The sequence below is a fragment of the Oenanthe melanoleuca genome, chromosome 6 (assembly GCF_029582105.1).
Source record: "Oenanthe melanoleuca isolate GR-GAL-2019-014 chromosome 6, OMel1.0, whole genome shotgun sequence".
Taxonomy (NCBI): Eukaryota; Metazoa; Chordata; class Aves; order Passeriformes; family Muscicapidae; genus Oenanthe; species Oenanthe melanoleuca.
Genome location: NC_079340.1, coordinates 4,581,328 through 4,598,551, shown reverse-complemented (window position 1 = coordinate 4,598,551; position 17,224 = coordinate 4,581,328). Strand labels below are relative to the sequence as shown.

Genomic DNA, 17,224 nt, shown 5'->3' with positions numbered 1-17,224 from the left:
CCGGCGGAGCCCCCGGTCACGTGCGCCGGTTTGTTATTGCCCGGTCACGTGCCGCGGTCACGTGCGGCGGCGCTGCCCGCAGCGGGCGGGGGCGCCGGGCGCGAGGGGGGCGGCGGCTGCGGCGGCGCCAAGATGGCGGACGGGGACGCTGCGCCGCTCCGCCCGCGCGGCCCCGCCGGCCCCGGCAGCGACAGCGCCGAGCCCGCGGCCAAGCGGCACCGCCGCGGATCGGGGAGCGCCGCGCCCGCGCTCTGCTCCGACCGCGCCGCGGGGCCGCCCGCGCCCGTCGCCGCCACCGCGCCCGCGGAGCCGCCGGGGGAGGAGGCGACGGCGGCGGCGGCCGATGGCGGCCGGGCGGAGCGGGAGGACGGCGGCCAGGCGGCGGCGGCGCGGAGCGGCGCGGACAGCGGGGCCGCGCTGCGGGGCCTGCCCCGGGCGGAGCCGCCTCCGCGGCGGCACCAGGGGGAGGGCGCGGAGGCGGCGCCCGGCGAAGACGCGGCGGAGGCGGCCCCGGGCTGCGGGCGGGCGCAGTGCTCGAACGGGGCGGCCGCGGCGCCGGCCCCGCATCCCGGTGAGGACCGACCCCTCCCTTGTCCCCTCCCTCCTCCCTCCCTCCCGCGCACGCCAGCCCCGGTGTCGCCCGGCCCGGCGCGGTGCGGTGAGCGCGGCGCTGCGCCCCCGCGCTCCGGGCCGGCGCCTCCTGCGCAGCGCCAGCGCCCGGCTCTCCGCCCGGAACGCGTTTGTTCTGCTGTGCTGCTGGCGACAAGTTATTAAAAATGGATAATCATCAGCTGGGTTTCCTTTTCATAATCTCTGCCGCGTTGTTTTATTTCTGATGCTTAGAAACTTGTACATAAGCTCAGGGCAGCAGTCTTGACCAGTTCTTTAAAAAGCTGCAAGTGACAGTCTTGGCTAAAGTTTCAGTGACTGCAGCACACAACTAAACTGTAATCTTTCTAAAAAGTTTCTTTCAGATCATATTTGAACTGTACTGGTGGGCAGCATCACTGCGAAAGTACCTCCCAGTACAGACAGGTCCGGTTTGAGCTGTTTCTTGTTGGAGTTGTTAATTTTGGCTTTTTTTTTTTTTTTTTTTTTTTTTTTTTTTTTTTTTTTTTTTAAAGCAGTGCTTTGGAAAGATTTATTAAAATGTAGCAGTCACTGCATTCTGCAGTACAGTCTTTACATTTTAGCCTGGAATGCAGTTAAAGATATTTTATCTTTTCAGTAAAGCTCTATAGAAAATTTCTGTAAAAGCAACCCAAAAAGAACAGGTATAGGATAACCCTGGAGCAGCCTCAGTATTTAAAACTCCCATTGGAACAGCTCAGAGCAAAGCTCTCAAAGATCTCTTCCCAGTGCCTTAGACGAAGTGTTTTGCTCAGGTCCCTCTGAGCCTCGGGTGTGTTTCGTTGTGGCTGCCTTAGTTCTGGCCAGCATTTCCCAGTCTGGTCCTTTGAGGAACACCAAGGAGTGTTACAGTTTAAACTGTTGCTTTATCCTGCTTGTATCTGTCACTGTTTCTTGAATCCCAGGCGCTGGGACCTGTGTGTGAGGAGCCTTTCACAATGTAAGCTTTGCTTTCTTGATACAGAAGCCATAAAGGTCGCTTAGGTTAAACTTCACCTCCAGTTACCGATGTGTACTAATGCACTTTTTTCTTCTCCAGAATTCTCAGTATGTTCACTGACCTCATGCATAACGAGAGCTGAAATGCTGTAAATATGTAGATTAATAGGAGATAGTGTCCACGAGCACCTGTGGCCTCAGAAGAACAAGACAGCAAGAACCAACAACAAATTTCTGTCATTGAACTCTTCCTGTTCTAATAAAAAATAAAGTATTTATGCCAACAAAGGAAAGGACAACACAACCTCTGAATAAAAAATGGTGTTTTGTGGTGGTCTTTATTTGAGAATCAAGTGGAGTAACAGCTGAAGTAGTGCAGGGCATTCTTCAGTTCTTCAGATGGAGACTGAGAACTACTGTAGTGATTCTTTGCTCTACAGAGCAAATTTGAAATTTGTTCTTTGTGTGTATCTTGGATTTTCAGCAAATGAAGCTACAGGTGCTGAGGCTGTTTCTCATAAAGCCAGTAAAAAAAGGCTGAGTGGTCTAAGTTCTAATAAGCTGCTCAGGTTGAATTCAGATTTCCCCTTCAGTAACACAAGTGCCTTGTTCTGCCCTGGGCTCGTTCATCGAGGTCTGGGCTGAAGTGAGATTGGGTTACTCTGGCTTCAGGCCACGGGCTGAGCCAAGGTGACTCTGGCACTCTGAGCCAAACCCAGCTGCAGGGGCAAAGGGACGAGAGAAACTTAGTGAGGGTGTTCTGTGTCACAGCTGAAATATCATAAATGGTGTGTGTGGTCAGCAATACAGCTCAGCTGCAAGGTTACACCCTTACAAAATCCTGTGAATTTGTAGCAAATGTGCACTTGTGGGTTTCTTTCAAAATGCTGTTAAAATGCTCTTAAAACCTAGTTAAAGATCTGTCTGCAATGGTGGCTTGTTTTCATTTTACCCAGTTTTTTAATGAGCTGCATGCAGTGAGAATTGTAAGGGAATGACATTTTACATTATACTTTTAAAACATTTGGATTTTTCTTAAGGTGAAACATCCATAATGCCCAACACTTCAGAGAATGAGATTTCACCAAGGTCAGCATCCAGCCCCCTGAAGCCCAGCATTAAGGCAGCAAACCCTGCAGTAACTCTAATGACAGCTTGAAAGCATATCTAGAAATGTGAAGGAAAATAGACATTTTCTGTGCCTAAGTGACAAAACTGCCAATTGAGCATGTGATTTTTGTTTTTGTGATCTGTTTGAAGATATGCTGTGCCCTTGGGCTGGAGTGTAACCCCCTGGTCGTGCTGTTTTGCAGATAACTTCCTCCTCAGTGATGAAATCATAGCCAATGGCTTTCACTCCTGTGACAGTGATGAAGAAGACAGAGCCTCACATGCAAGTTCCAGTGACTGGACCCCAAGACCACGTATAGGTAGAAGCCTGGAGCATGTTCTTAGTTGCTCTTTGCCTTTGAGCAGTCATGTAATCCTCCCCAGTATTCAAATTATTTTTCCTGTTGCAAAAATATTGGCAATTGGTGCTTCTGAACAGCTTAGAGGTGTTGGCTGAATTCTGTATGGTATTTAAGGAGTTTAAAAATCAACCCCTTGAAACTTGCTGTATTTTGATTAAAATTATCAATGTCTTCTTTTTTTTTCTTGAATAGAAATCCTGCCATGATGCCTATAAAAAGGATACACACAGACTCACTAAATTAAACTAATTTATGGCATATTTCTGTAGCTTGCCTACTTAGTATTAATTATGTATGATTTTAGGACAGTGAGCCCTCATCTCGAGGGTTTCTGGAAAAATTGATTTAATGGCTTGAGGAGATCATGTCTGAAATAATTTGTGTTAGATGACCATAAAAGAACAAAAATTCTTGGATTGCTGGGCTCTATGTGTCTGTTTAGAGTGATGATTTATAAAGCCACTGGAAAGTATATGTATGTTGTCTTTTCAGCTTATTCCTGTAAATACCAAATGCTGGGAAAATACAGATGGAGACTCTTTAGAGTCTAAAAAGAGATTAAGTTTGCTGTGAACTGGGGTTTGTACTTGACTGACTTTCTATGAAATCCTTCATGGGTTAACATAAAACAATGATAAATAAATAAAATGCCCAGCTCTCATTTCAGAGTTTAGACCAAAATACAGGGGCTTTGATGAATGGAGCATTAAATTGGATTCATGAAACCATACTAGCAAGCATTAATAAATGGAACAATGACCATGATCATCTGCAGTACTTGCCTCTGTGTTAAATATCTGTCTTTTTAACTTTCCCTAGGTCCCTACACTTTTGTTCAGCAGCATCTCATGTTAGGTACAGACCCCCGGACGATTCTGAAGGACCTGCTGCCAGAAACCATCCCCCCCCCTGAACTGGATGACATGACTCTGTGGCAGATAGTGATAAACATCCTTTCAGAGCCACCAAAAAGGAAGAAGAGGAAAGATATTAACACCATTGATGATGCTGTGAAACTTCTGCAGGAGTGCAAGAAGATCATGGTCCTGACTGGAGCTGGGGTAGGTACTGCTGCAGTGACAGTGTGACAATATGGAGACAGGTTGGTTCAAAATTCAACACAGCTTGCAGGGATGGCAGCAAGTCACTGTGCTGGGGAAAAGAGTCCAGTCCACTGCAGGGACTGGAGCTTTTGGAAATTACACCATCTCTCCTCTCAGAACAAAGTAATCTTAGACACAGAAACTTGTAAACAGCTGCTTCCATGCAGAAGAGTTATGGAATAAGAACATTTTCTGTCCTAGTCTTCAGACAAAGGAGATGACTTTTTTAAACAAAATTTCAGTGGATCTCTGTTTTGGTTTGAAGTCTCTTAAAATCCCAGATGGAGCTTGAGGGACTAGAAGAATAGGATTTGAAAAGAAAAGAAAAGAGTTGGGGAGGATGATCACAGCACAGTTTGCTCAGATTTCAGCAGACTGAATGTTCCTTTGAGCACGTGCTGCTCTGTGATGGAGATGAAGCTACTCACTGTTTGACTAAAGAACATTCCTGAGGTGCTGTACATTTGCAGCTCTGTACCTGTGCACCAGATCATTTCTTCCTTCTGTTCACACACAGATGGTGTGACACAATTCAGAGCAGATGAGTAATTCAAATCAGCTTTTAGAAGAGCACTGCCACTCCCAGTCTTGCTCTTTCCATACTTCTGTACACCTGTTTCTCCTCCTCTTCCCAAGCTATTTTGGGGTAGTGTGAGACAGTGATTTCAGTCCTTATTGACTACAATGCTTTGATAAGCAATGTTTGTCAATAAACAATTTTTATCAAAAGGGGTTCTTCAAAAGAATATATTTTTCAAAAGCAAGACTATTCTGTTACTGTGTTAGCATGTAAAAGAAAATTTAAAATATCAACCACCATATCTAAGCATGAGTTGGCAGATCAGCAAACAATTATTAATTACATTTAATGCAATAATGCTCTAAACTTTTGTTCTCATTTTAAAAAAACCTTCCAGTGCTAAAAGCAAGTTCTGGTATCCTGTTACTACCTGTGCAGACTGTACTAAAGGGTTTTTTTGTCCACTTGTCAAATTTTATTTCAGTGCTGTTTCTCCTGATTGTGATTTGGGAATTGTTATATTGGACCAAAAAAGAAAAAAATTAGAGAACTCAGACTGGTTTTGTTCTTATTGTTTCTGAGCACTGAGCATCCAGAAATGTGGTTTCCCAGAGCAACACTTTGTAGTCAATATGTAGTTGCACTTATTTCAGATTGCAAAAATATATTTCAGGTGTCAGTGTCTTGTGGAATCCCTGACTTTAGATCCAGAGATGGCATCTATGCACGCCTTGCTGTAGACTTCCCAGACCTTCCAGATCCTCAAGCAATGTTTGATATAGAGTACTTCAGAAAGGATCCCAGGCCCTTTTTTAAGTTTGCAAAGGTATGGTTTTCCAACAGTTCTTGATCAATAAAGAAAGATGACAGTATTTAAATGCATAACTCAGATAAAAACTAGAAATGTTCAGCAACATTCTCTCTCTTTTTTAAGCTTATTTACTGTTTCTGTTGTAAGTTCATGATATATCATGGTTGTGATGTACACAACTATATCAGATGGTTGAAAAGATCTGAATAATGTTAAACAGTTTCAAAAGCAGTGATTACATCTCTTAGACAAGAAGGAATTGTAGAAGCTGTAGACATATGGAGAAACAAAAAGAAAACAAACCCAATTGCATTTAGTCTTAAATTTCCTTGGGACCAAAAAAAAAATCAAACACAATATATAAGAATTTCTACAGGACCAGTAAGAACTTGTGAAAATCAATCACCACTGGTTATGCTCATTCTTTTTTGCACACAATTCATACTACTGGTCTGTCATGTTACAAAGGGTGGAAAAGAAAATCCAATTAATTCTTTTTCTGCTTGGCTTTCTCTGAAAGCCTCCTACTCAGATACTAATAAATTTTGATGCTCATCAGTGTACTCAGTTCCTTTGGGTTTTAATATTAAAAAACACCATGCCCCACAAACAAAAACCCAACCCAAACCAAAAAACACCACAGCAAACAAAAAAAAATCAACTTACTGAAAACCTGTCTACACACAGGTTTTACCAGAAAAGTCCAAATCCAATTTAGCTGATACTTTTTAATTTTTACTTCTTCACTCCTCCTTCTTTTCTGTCCATCAGAATACATGTTTCTAGTAACAAATACTGAGGACACTTACAAAGGAGAGAAAGCTTCCCTGTTTCATAATTCTCAAAACCAGAAAAAGATCTGAATGTTGCTTTTATGCTGTGTAAAGAAGAAAATCCCAGCTTGCACAGAGAGTTCATGCTGAGGAGCTGAGCTGAGTGCTGGGAAGAGAAGCTGAGTGCCAGAGCAGTGGCAGAGGGACAGGGAGGGACCTCTGGGGACAGTGTCCAGCTCAGCTAAAGACTCCATCCATTTCCACTGTCTGATGTGCTTCTGAATTCCCTAGGAAATCTACCCAGGACAGTTCCAGCCCTCTCTCTGCCACAAGTTCATCGCTTTGATGGATAAGGAAGGAAAACTCCTTCGCAACTATACTCAGAACATAGACACACTGGAGCAGGTGGCAGGAATCCAAAGGATAATCCAGTGTCATGGTTAGTGCCTTTAGTTCCTCTTCTTTTCCCCCTGGCAATTTACTGGTGCATGTGACAAGGCAATCACTGTTGGAATTAAACTTTCTTTCCTTGAATTCCTGTCTCTTGCCAACAAATATTCTGATTTTTAAATGCTGAAATTTTGTTTTAGATGGCTTACGTATTTAAATCAGAAGTGTTTCAAGTAGAAATAACTCCTCTCAGGAATTGAGCTTGATGAAGTGTCTGTGTATCAGTGAAGATCCACACCCTGTTGGCACAAGCTTAGACTGCAATTTCTAAAATGCTTTTAGTGCTTCTTGATCTGTGTGAGAACATAACATGGAAACCAGTCTTGCTATAGGTCCCTCTCCCTGCCCATCAATGGAATGGGTGTTATCTGACTCTTTAAGTTATATTCCACTGAAGTCTTAACATATCCTGACACTTCAGGGACTCCACCTCATGTATAAGACACTGAGGATTAATCACCAGTTCAGTTGAACTGAAGATCATCTTGTTGCCCCTTCAATGTCATACACATTCTGTAATTATGAGGCCTAATTTAGTGGAATTGCTTTAATTGCTTCATATGCTTTCCTTTTCCAAGGACTTGCATATGTCAAGCTGAAAGTCCAAGGATTAACTTTCAAGAAACGCATGTAGAAAATTATTTCTAAACTGTATGTTTGGATCATTTAGTGAACTTCAGACAAATAAATCATCTAAAAGCAGCACTGGCATGTTTGTAAGGCCCATCCATCTAATTGCACCTCTGCCAGGGGCCAATCTCACGTGGTTTCCATACCTACAAAGTTTAGCTCAGTGCCAGATTTGTGGGTTTTGATTCTCCAGGCAGAGCAAGCACAGTGCTCTGAATGGGCCCAAGCAGCACACAGCAGCATCTGGCTGTCAGCTCCCCAGCCCCAGTGCTGGTTCCCATCTGTGCTTCCTGTGTCACACCTTTTCTTTTGTTGGCATTTCATCTGAGGCATTTATCACAGACTTTTTTTGTGTGGCTGGGTTTTTGCACATCACTGCTGTGCTCAAGCTCACCATTTTTCCAGTTGCACACTACAGGAATGGGATCATCTTCAGTGTCTGTCCGGTTTAAGGGGATTCTGAATGAAACACTCTTTAAAAACATGCTGTGCACTTGGAGATTTTGAGGCCTTTGGAAATCAGCAAAGGTGGTTTTTGAGCACATCAAGCTTTATCTGACCTACAGCTGCTGCTCTTTTCCAAATGGTTGTTGCCTAATGGTGGTGGCTGAAGAGAAACCAAAACTCTTCTGTGGGAGTTCATACTGCTGTATTTATTCTACTTTTTCCTCTGGCTGGGGCAATGACAAGTTAATAATGAGCATTTAACAAAGAACCTTGCAGTGATTTGGGGAGTTCTTATGTGAACCTTCAGACCCATCTCTGTAGGTCACTGCAGACCTACAGTACAGCTCTCCTATGGAAACTGTGGTGTCTGAGATGCATTCTGCTGTATCTGAAATGGCTCTTGCATTCAGCCAGTGCATCTGGAATTAGATTGTGTTCCTTGCCATTGCTGGAGCTGTGTGAGCAGAGGCCATGGCCTGCTGGCTGGGAATGGCTCATGCATGGGCACCAGACTTCTGATGGTGAAAAATAATTCCCATTATAGAGTTACAGGGAGGTGGCAGCAGATCACTCTGAGCTGGGTCTGCGAGCCTGACAGACATGTCCCTACTGTGCTGTATGAAGCTCTGAATTATTACTATCAGCTCATTAGAATGAGCCAATAACTGTCATAGCTCCCATGGTCCTTGGAATCCCTCACACTGGGGGAGCTGCAGTGCTGAGCAAGGTTTCAGCAGCTGTGCAGTTTGCAGGCCTGCAGTGATCAGCAGACCTCAGCTGCCAGTTGCTCATAAATGATCTGCTCCAGGTTTTTCTGTGCTTTCACTCTCTTTGTCTTACCCAGATACAATACCCTGAAAGCATAAAGTCTTTACTAATGCATTTTCTTAGTTCTTCTGTGCTGCAGTTTGTGGAGGTGCTGTGGGTTCCTGTGCTGCTGATGCTGTTTGCAGCACACTGTTGTGTAATGAAGAGGGCAGCTTCTGTTCTCTGCTCCTTGTCTGTGCTTGCACAGGTCAGGGGAATGACAGGACACAGAATCATTTGTGTTGACATGCATGTGGTGTATGGCTACTCCTGAAACAAGATTTCTGCTGACTAACACCTTGAAGAACAACAACTTCTAGTATTACAAGGATCTCCTCTTAATTTTACATTACCTTTTGTAATGCCTGATTTCTGTAGCACTGCAACATAACAGCCTTTTTGTCAAAACAGCTTGGGCATAAGACCAAATCTGAATGACTGAAAATCCTGATGCTACCATACGGGTTTTTCCCCTCAGGTTCCTTTGCAACAGCTTCCTGCCTGATCTGTAAATACAAAGTTGATTGTGAAGTTGTTCGAGGAGATATTTTCAATCAGGTAAAAAATCTACTTTAACTCACTGCAGCTTTCTAATCAATAATTCTCTCATAAAAACCCCAAACCAAACCTTGAACCACCACACTGGGATTGCTTACAAGATCTGCTTTTAAAAGCTTCCATATCTCTGCATGTATTTCATAAAAGTGCCTCTCTGTATTTTAGCATTTCCTCTGGTATTTAAAAGTATACTCAAATACTGTACTGCAAAATTAGGTAATGGCAAAAACCTTAAGAGTCCATTTTGAATGGCTCCTCTGATAAAAAATAGAGGTTAAATGGTAAGCAGAAAGTTGGATATATACCTGGTTTGTGCTGATCTGAATTCAGTCACACTGAGAAAGCATTCTTAGCACTTTATAACATTGGCTGCTCTTTGGGCATTTACCTGTATTAAAATGTGTTTAAACAGCAGCTGATATATGGAGAAATTGCTAACCACAGAGCAGGCTCTCAGCAAGGCTCAAAAGGGATGTTGGTGTTGCTTTTAGGACTCCTGAACCATTCCATGTTCCAAACTCCCCCTGGCTGGGTGTCAAGTGACCAAGGCAGGAGTTGGTTCTGCTCTGTCACAGCAGAGGAACCTTGACTTGGAGAGACTCTCTGCCTTTGTCCTTCTTCCCTTTCTTTTGAAGGAACAGAGGTGATGATTCTGTGATCAGAAAGATCTTGTTTGTGCAGGTGAAAGGGAACTCTTTCTGCAGGCTCATTGGTTTTTTTTTTTGATAAACGCCTCAGAGTCCACAGTTGCAGCTTTAGATGAGAAACAGGGAAGGGATGTAAATCCTTCAGGCATTACATTTGAAATGGAATTCAGTGAAAGCCTTTCAGAAGAGATGTTTGAGTTAAAGCTTTAAGAAATGTGAATCTCATAAGCCTGAAGCCTGAAATACTGAATGTGAAATTTGGTTTACTTTGCTATTAAGAATATTATTTTTAAGAACATCCTACAGATATTTTTTGTTCCTTTACCTCCAGAGCCAGCTGGCTGGAGTTAGATTTTCTCTTTCTAATATATAAAGATCTGAGGAAAAAGTTCAAGATTCATTCTAGCCATCTGCTCCTTTTTGGGGAATCCTTTAGTTGGTTTCCCTTGACTGTGGGATTATTGGATGCTCTCTTGCTCAGGTGCAGGGTGAAGGTTTCCACCACATCAGTTCCTAGCTCTTGTGCCAAATTGCTTCTTATCCCACAAGGTTTTTCTTTGTTCAAAGACTTTAAGTTTTGCGAAAGATTATTTGAGACTACAGGAAGACCTTCTACTTGTGATATTTTCTAATTTGGAGAGTTTTTTCTTCTGCAGGCATCCATGAAACCAATTCTTTCATTTAAACTTTAAACATTCTACATTGGTTTTTTTCTGCAGCTGTTCTCTGTGTGGTAGGGAGTTGTTATGCAATTAAATGTCAGTTTTCAGGTATTTTTCTATTGCAGTAGGTAATATACATGTCTTTACACCTTTATAGCTCTAATTTGTAGCTTGTTCTGGTTTTTATGTGATTGCAGCTCTTTGGATTTATTGTGAAGTATTATATTTTAACACTACAGCCAAAAAGACTTGAACTGTTAGAAGGAAATTGTTCAGTATTTTCTGTAGATCTGTCACTCACCTTCTTGCTTTTCTTCTATCTTGAAAAGTCTTCAGCTTTGAAAGAGGCCCCAAAGATCAGAAAACTCCCTGGCTCAGGAGAAAAGGGAATCTACTTCTCCACAAACCCAGCTACTGTCCACTTTTGTCAGTGAAGCAGGATTCTCCTCTATTTAAGGAGGAATTAGAAAAGTTAAAATGGAGATCAAGCAAGTTCTGGCATCTGTCCTTGTCCTGTATGCTCTTAGCCAGCCACAGTGCCTTGTAGCTTTGTGTGTGTAACACATGTAACCTTTAGGAGGAGAAACTCCAGGTAAAGCTCTACAAAAGTCTCTTGATTAGGACAGGGTTTGTATCAGATCCTCAGTGGGAACCTGACAGCAAAATCTAAGTTTTGGCTCTGATTAAACTTCCTGTCAAATGGGAGGAGTGCTCAGTTGGTGTTGAGCACAACTGCTGGACTTTGGTACAGACCTGCCTGGTTTCTCCCTCTTGGTTGCTGCTGTAGCTTTATTCCCCTAGCAGTTGCTGCAGGCAGAGTAAGCAGTGCAGCTGCCTGTGCACCCCAGAGCAGTGAAACGAGGCAGTGCCATGAAGCATCCCTGTCTCTGGCAGAAGCAGAGCTGTGAGGCCAGCCTGCAGAGCAGTAAGAGTGGCTGTCTGTGCAGGTGGTGCCCCGCTGTCCCCGCTGTCCCCCTGAGGAGCCCCTGGCTATCATGAAGCCGGACATTGTGTTCTTTGGGGAGAACCTGCCCGAGCAGTTCCACCGTGCCATGAAGTACGACAAAAACGAAGTGGATCTCCTCATTGTCATTGGGTCTTCGCTCAAAGTAAGACCAGTAGCATTGATCCCAAGTAAGTGGCTGTCTCTGGTAATACTTTCTTTAAAAAGATTGGATCAGAAGTGGAATTCTTAGCTAAGAAACTCCAAGCTCTAAAAAACACCTTTGGCTCAGTTCAGTGAGCACCACGTTTTGTAAGATGAAAGCTGCTTGCCTATGTAAAGCTGAAATGCAAAATGGAGAAAGTAACAAATTCTGAGTGCTTTTTCTACACTCCAGGTAGATCTCAAGGTACTTAAAACCTCTGAAAAACTACTCTTAAACCTGAATGACTTTGTTCTAAGATTCATTTCTCTCTCTGCTTGTGATATGCTTTAGAAAGGCTTGAAGGCTTTAGAAAGGAAGCATCTCAAAAGCAGTATATTCCTCATGTGTACTTAATACATAAAACAAATGCACAAAGTCAACATAATTTGAAGAGATTATGGTACTAATTTTAACCTTTTTAATACTATGTATTAAATGTATTTTAATATTACTGTAGCCAGTATTTCTGTGCATATGTTTCTGTGATTGAGGAATGCTTTTAACTGGAAAAAATGCAGGGGAAAACCCCATCTAACCAGGCTACAACCTCAATCACTGTTGCTAAATTTGGGACTGCCTTGCCTTCTTCCTGACCTGGCTGGTTTTGTGTTGTTGCAAGTGAAGGCATGAAGAGAAGCCTGAGCTTTCTCAGTAGGGCTCTGCTGGAATTCTGAATTCTCTTTTCCATCTCTAGGTTCCATCCCCCATGAAGTGCCTCAGATCTTAATTAATAGGGAACCTTTGCCTCATCTACACTTTGATGTGGAGCTCCTTGGAGACTGTGATGTTATAATCAATGAATTGTGTCAGAGGTTAGGTAGTGAGTACACAAAACTTTGCTACAACTCAGTAAAACTTTCGGAAATCACAGAAAAGCCTCCGCGGCCGCACAAGGAGCTCGAAGCGCTCTCGGCTGAGCTCCCACCAACCCCTCTGAACATTTCAGAAGGCTCCAGTTCACCAGAAAGGATGAGCCCACCTGATCCTGCAGCAGGGTCACAACACCCACCTGCATGTAAGGTAGAAAACTGTGAGCCTGCCTCAGAAACTAAAGGGACCTGCTCCGAGGAGATCCTTCAGGACACGCAGGTGTCATCAGAGAACCCTGAAAATCCTGCTAGTGAGCTAATGAACTCTGAAACAATGAAGGAAAATGGATCTAATGATGGAGAAAATAAAGAAAAGAGTGAAATACTGAAGAAGTGTTGGGTAAACAGATCTGCAAAAGAACAGATTAGCAAAAGGCTGGATGGTAAGTGTTAATGCTTTTTGGTATTTTGCATCCTTTTGGCTGACACGTTTATGCTAGACTTTAAAGCGATAAGTAAGTTACTCTTGAGCCAGTAGGTTTTGGTGGCTATTTTTGTTCAGACAAGTGTATACATAACTCTCATTGAACTGTTTCTTTCTTTTGGAGAAGCCAGTAGGAAACATTTTTTGTATTTCATAATAGGTTTTAAAATCAGTGATTACATCCTCACCTAAAAGATCAAGGTTTAGGAGGCTGAAGGTAGGTGTCAAAAAATCAATCCCTTTGTAACATTTTTAAACGCATTTTCAGAAAAGTTAATAGAAGCTGGTTAGGGTAGAGCATGATCTGGTATTGCAGTAGAGCTGGAAGATAAAGTCATGACAAGAAAAATCTCACAGCTGGAGTGAGGCATGTTTTTAAGGAAAGTTTAGACTTTCCAAGGAAGCCCTCCAGAGTGCAGTCGGGTAACTGATGTAAGGAGTCAGGAATTCAGGTGCAATGTTCCAGAGGAAAGGCTGGGTTTAGACTTTGCTGATACTCCATGCAGGGCTCTTGTCACAGGTAGAGGAAATCTAGCTGGGAATGTGCTCCCATGAAAAAGGCTGCTGAGCAATCAGCATAAATCCTCTTTGGTGCCAGAGGGAGGGGGAGAAGGAACGCTGAGCTTTCCAGTGAAGCATTTCTTTGTCCTTCATAATCAATACACACACATGGACATAAGTGCAGTTTCATGCTATGTCATTACTTCAGCCTGGCCCTGACTGTTCCAATTTGTTGCAGGTACTCAGTATCTGTTTTTGCCACCCAACCGCTATATCTTCCACGGTGCTGAGGTGTACTCGGATTCTGAGGACGACATCATCTCTTCCAGCTCTTGCGGCAGCAGCAGCGAGAGCGGCTCGTGCCGCAGCCAGAGCTTGGATGTGGAGGATGAGAGCGAGATGGAGGAGTTCTACAATGGCATAGAGGATGAGGATGCTCCCGAGAGGGAAGAGGAGGATGGAGCCGAGCAGGAGGAATCAGCTGAGCCGAAGGGAGCTGCAGGGACGGAGCAGCCCAGCGACGCGCTGTGAAGGGATGGCTGACTGCTCACAGGAACTTCCACCAGCATTAGGAGCTTTGGCATGTCAGAATGAATGTTTACGGCTGAGTTTAGAGCAACAGAACCATACAGATGTAGTGTTTATAAATAACTAAAACAGATTTTCATGCTTAGTTTTCTACCTTTTTCAATAAAAATCTATTACTGCGCACTCAACACTAACTCATCTTTTTTTTTAAGGTACTAGGATTATCTAAACAACTGTCACTATGTTCACTTTTAAGTTCATCTGTCTGATCAGGCATCCATGTATATAATACATATTTTTGCTTAATAAATTTCAGCTTATATTATTTTTAAGCAGTTTTGAAAAAGCCATTGGAATGTTAAACTAATATAAAGGGAACAGCTAATTTAGACCAAAGAATGGTATTTTCACACCTCTTGCTTTGTAACACTTTGGTTTATTTAAAATCTTACGCTTCTGCTAAACCTTTCATTCACACCTAGTCTGTCATTAAACACTGGCATTTTCTAAGACCTACGGTGGCAGCTAATTTTTTTGCTTTAGCAGTTACTTTGTATGTTTGAGACATAATTGCGAGCAGATAGCGAGATGGAAACAAGACAGCGGCACTTGAGGAATCCAATGGTTTTCAGATGGATCAAGAAGTGCTGTGACCATGCTTAGGTTGCTGAGTGCATGACTTCCTGTGGATGTGAAGCGTTGTTGCCATTAGCTCCTTAGCAATTAGAACCCGGCATTTGAAAAGGATCCCCCCAGTCAGAGTCTGTCACTGTATGCAGCGGGCACATCTAGAGCAGCTGGCTTTATAAATAGCATGTGAGGAACTGCCAAGGCTCCCTGTGGAACAGAGCTCAGGAGAGCGTTCCTCCCCGCGGGAGAAGGCGCAGAAGCAAAGCTCTTCCTTTGTCTTGTTGCTGCCCCGGGCCGGGAGAGACTGACTGCAGTGCTGGGAGCTCCACTCGGACTAAGGAGCTGCCTGAGCTCCTGCCTCAGCTGGGAACCTCCTCCAGCTGCCAGCTCCACCTTGGATACGAAAGGCAAAGCAGCTTCTCCCACTCTGCCGTCTCCAGTGCTAGGCTGCCTTAAACCTGGATGTTGCAAATGTTCAAGTGCAGATTGTTTCCAAGCCTTTAGAACTATTTTGTACAATTGCACAGTGCAGTAGTCAGTGAAACAGCATTTTTCTATCAACCACTTTTTCAACATTGGCCCAAATGAACTCTACGATGTAGATTATTCATATACTTTGCTTTAATATTTATTACATTTTGGAAGATGTATAGTAGCTGTTCTTTGAACATAATACAACACTTAATAAATATTTAAGAACAGCCTCCTGTATTCATCGGGAAATGTTGGCATGTTGTCTCATTGTCCAAATTTAATACAGCTCTTATTTGGCTACATTAAAGAATGCAATATGTTTAGTTTTCACTTGCATGTCACAATGTATTAGTTTGTGCTATAGGAGATATTTTAAATTGAAATACTTTGTTTTAAATTATTTTTACAGTGAGGATTGTTTTCTGCTCTTTTATATTGTATATAGTGTCTTTTATGTAATCTACTGGCATATGTTTTGTAGAAGACTGTTTAAAATGACTGGCTACCTTCCTGCAACTTTTGAAATACAAAACCAGTGTTTTATACTCGTACATTCTGTTCTAAAGTCTATTAAAATCGTCATTTGATTTCTGGTTTCTATTAATTTTCTAGCTATATCTTACAAACTTACCAAAGATGAAATGCATGAAATTTGTCTGGAAGCATGGCAGAGCATGTCCAGGTCCAGCTGTAATTTGTACAATCTCAAAAAAGGAGATCACTTATTTTTATGATAATTTACATAACCACCCTATGAAAGCATCATAGCCCTTAGTACTTATATTGAATAGATGCACTGAAAAGAAAGCAAAGTAAAGCATTTGTTTGCCATTCCCCAGCCACTTTCCAGCCTATTCTGGTACATTAGACACAATGATGACTTTGCAAAAGTATTTAAAGCAGCACAGATTTAAACATCTTGTCATAATTTCTTCTTAATGGCCATGCATTTTCTATGGATCTGGCTTGAATTCAGTGCATTTTTAATTAGTGTATCTGATTATGGAAAGTATATAGTATTTCTAAATGCATGACAACAAAGGGACAGTCAACATAAAGTTAGGAGGGGCTACAGAAGCATAAAATTCTAATGAAATCAGCATTCAGAATCAAACTGAAAACAGTGAGAACAGGAAGACTCAGGGAGTCTGGGTCTCCTATTATACTGAGCTCAAGCTCAGTAATCTATGCTTAAATACTGAACCAGAATCAAACTGAAGAGCAGTTGCACTTATTTACATGACAGACTTATCTGCAAAGTGACTGGAGAATAAAACCCAGTGCAAAATGCTGAATTTCAGGCTAAAACAACTGGCCATGTCTAGGTAACAACTGGTTCAAGCTAGCTGTGAATCCTCAAGAAGTCACAGAGTTGCACCCTGAGTTACTCTTTGCTGGGCAGTTTCAAGAAGACACAGACTTAGGGCTCAGTAGGAAAATAATAGTAATAATAATCCTAATAATGGTGCACTGAGAGAAAAGAGTTGCTGATTATTCCCCCAGCATGAGGCCCAAGGCTCAGAAAAGCAGAGGCACTGAAGCAAAGCACCATTCACTGACTGTGCAGCTCTCTGCCATGGGACCTTGGAAAGGAGCTGGGCAAATTCACATGGGATAGGGCTACCACAGCTCCTGGAGGTTTATTTCCCTCTCCTTAAACCCTTCTGGAAGCACCTGGGCTACAGGGGGAGAGGGTTTGTGCCCCAGATGAACCCAGCACAGCAGCTCCAACTGTGCACAGCAACCCTGGAAAGAACAGCCCAAGAAACCCCAGCCAGGCACACCCAGAGCCTCCATCCATCCTGCCTTGGGGATGCTGGAAGCAGCTACACCACCACAGGTCTTTTCTTAAGGGACACAACCCCAAGTACTCTCTGACCATGGGACTGTTATTTTTACTCACACAGAGCAAGAGAAACTCTGTTTCCCTGCAAGCCCCACTCCCATGTGCCCTGGAGTGACAGCCCAGGCTCCTGCACCACGATCACCTGGGACAGAGCCCTGGACAAAGCAACCACTGTGGAGACCACGCACAAATTACAAGCTGAGTTACAAAGAAACACAAAGTCCTTAGAAACAAAACACAAACACCTTTAGGTGGGATTTAGTTGTCCGGCCATGTTTTTTTTAACTAGTTATTATTCACCACTCTTTCCAATGGTAGAGCCCTGCTCCCAAGCACAAGCCTGGGCTGAGGGGGA

General features: G+C 43.1%; 1 protein-coding gene across 1 annotated transcript; it reads left to right on the top strand.

The window, feature by feature from the left end:
* The first annotated feature begins 121 nt into the window (after positions 1-121).
* On the top strand, positions 122-15,610 carry SIRT1 (sirtuin 1). The gene is made up of 9 exons (XM_056494516.1): positions 122-571; positions 2,883-2,999; positions 3,861-4,102; positions 5,338-5,490; positions 6,540-6,687; positions 9,061-9,140; positions 11,397-11,583; positions 12,292-12,849; positions 13,630-15,610. The coding sequence occupies exons 1-9, from the start codon at positions 133-135 to the stop codon at positions 13,920-13,922; spliced, it is 2,217 nt and encodes a 738-aa protein (XP_056350491.1). The 5' UTR covers positions 122-132; the 3' UTR covers positions 13,923-15,610.
* Positions 15,611-17,224: the final 1,614 nt, after the last annotated feature.

What these genes read in the sequence shown, in the direction of transcription:
- SIRT1 (XM_056494516.1), top strand. Translation starts at nt 133, where the DNA reads ATGGCGGACGGGGACGCTGCGCCGCTCCGCCCGCGCGGCCCCGCCGGC. An exon ending in GGCGCCGGCCCCGCATCCCG is followed by an intron (nt 572 to 2,882) that starts GTGAGGACCGAC and finishes GCTGTTTTGCAG; the next exon opens with ATAACTTCCTCCTCAGTGAT. An exon ending in ACCAGTAGCATTGATCCCAA is followed by an intron (nt 11,584 to 12,291) that starts GTAAGTGGCTGT and finishes TTCCATCTCTAG; the next exon opens with GTTCCATCCCCCATGAAGTG.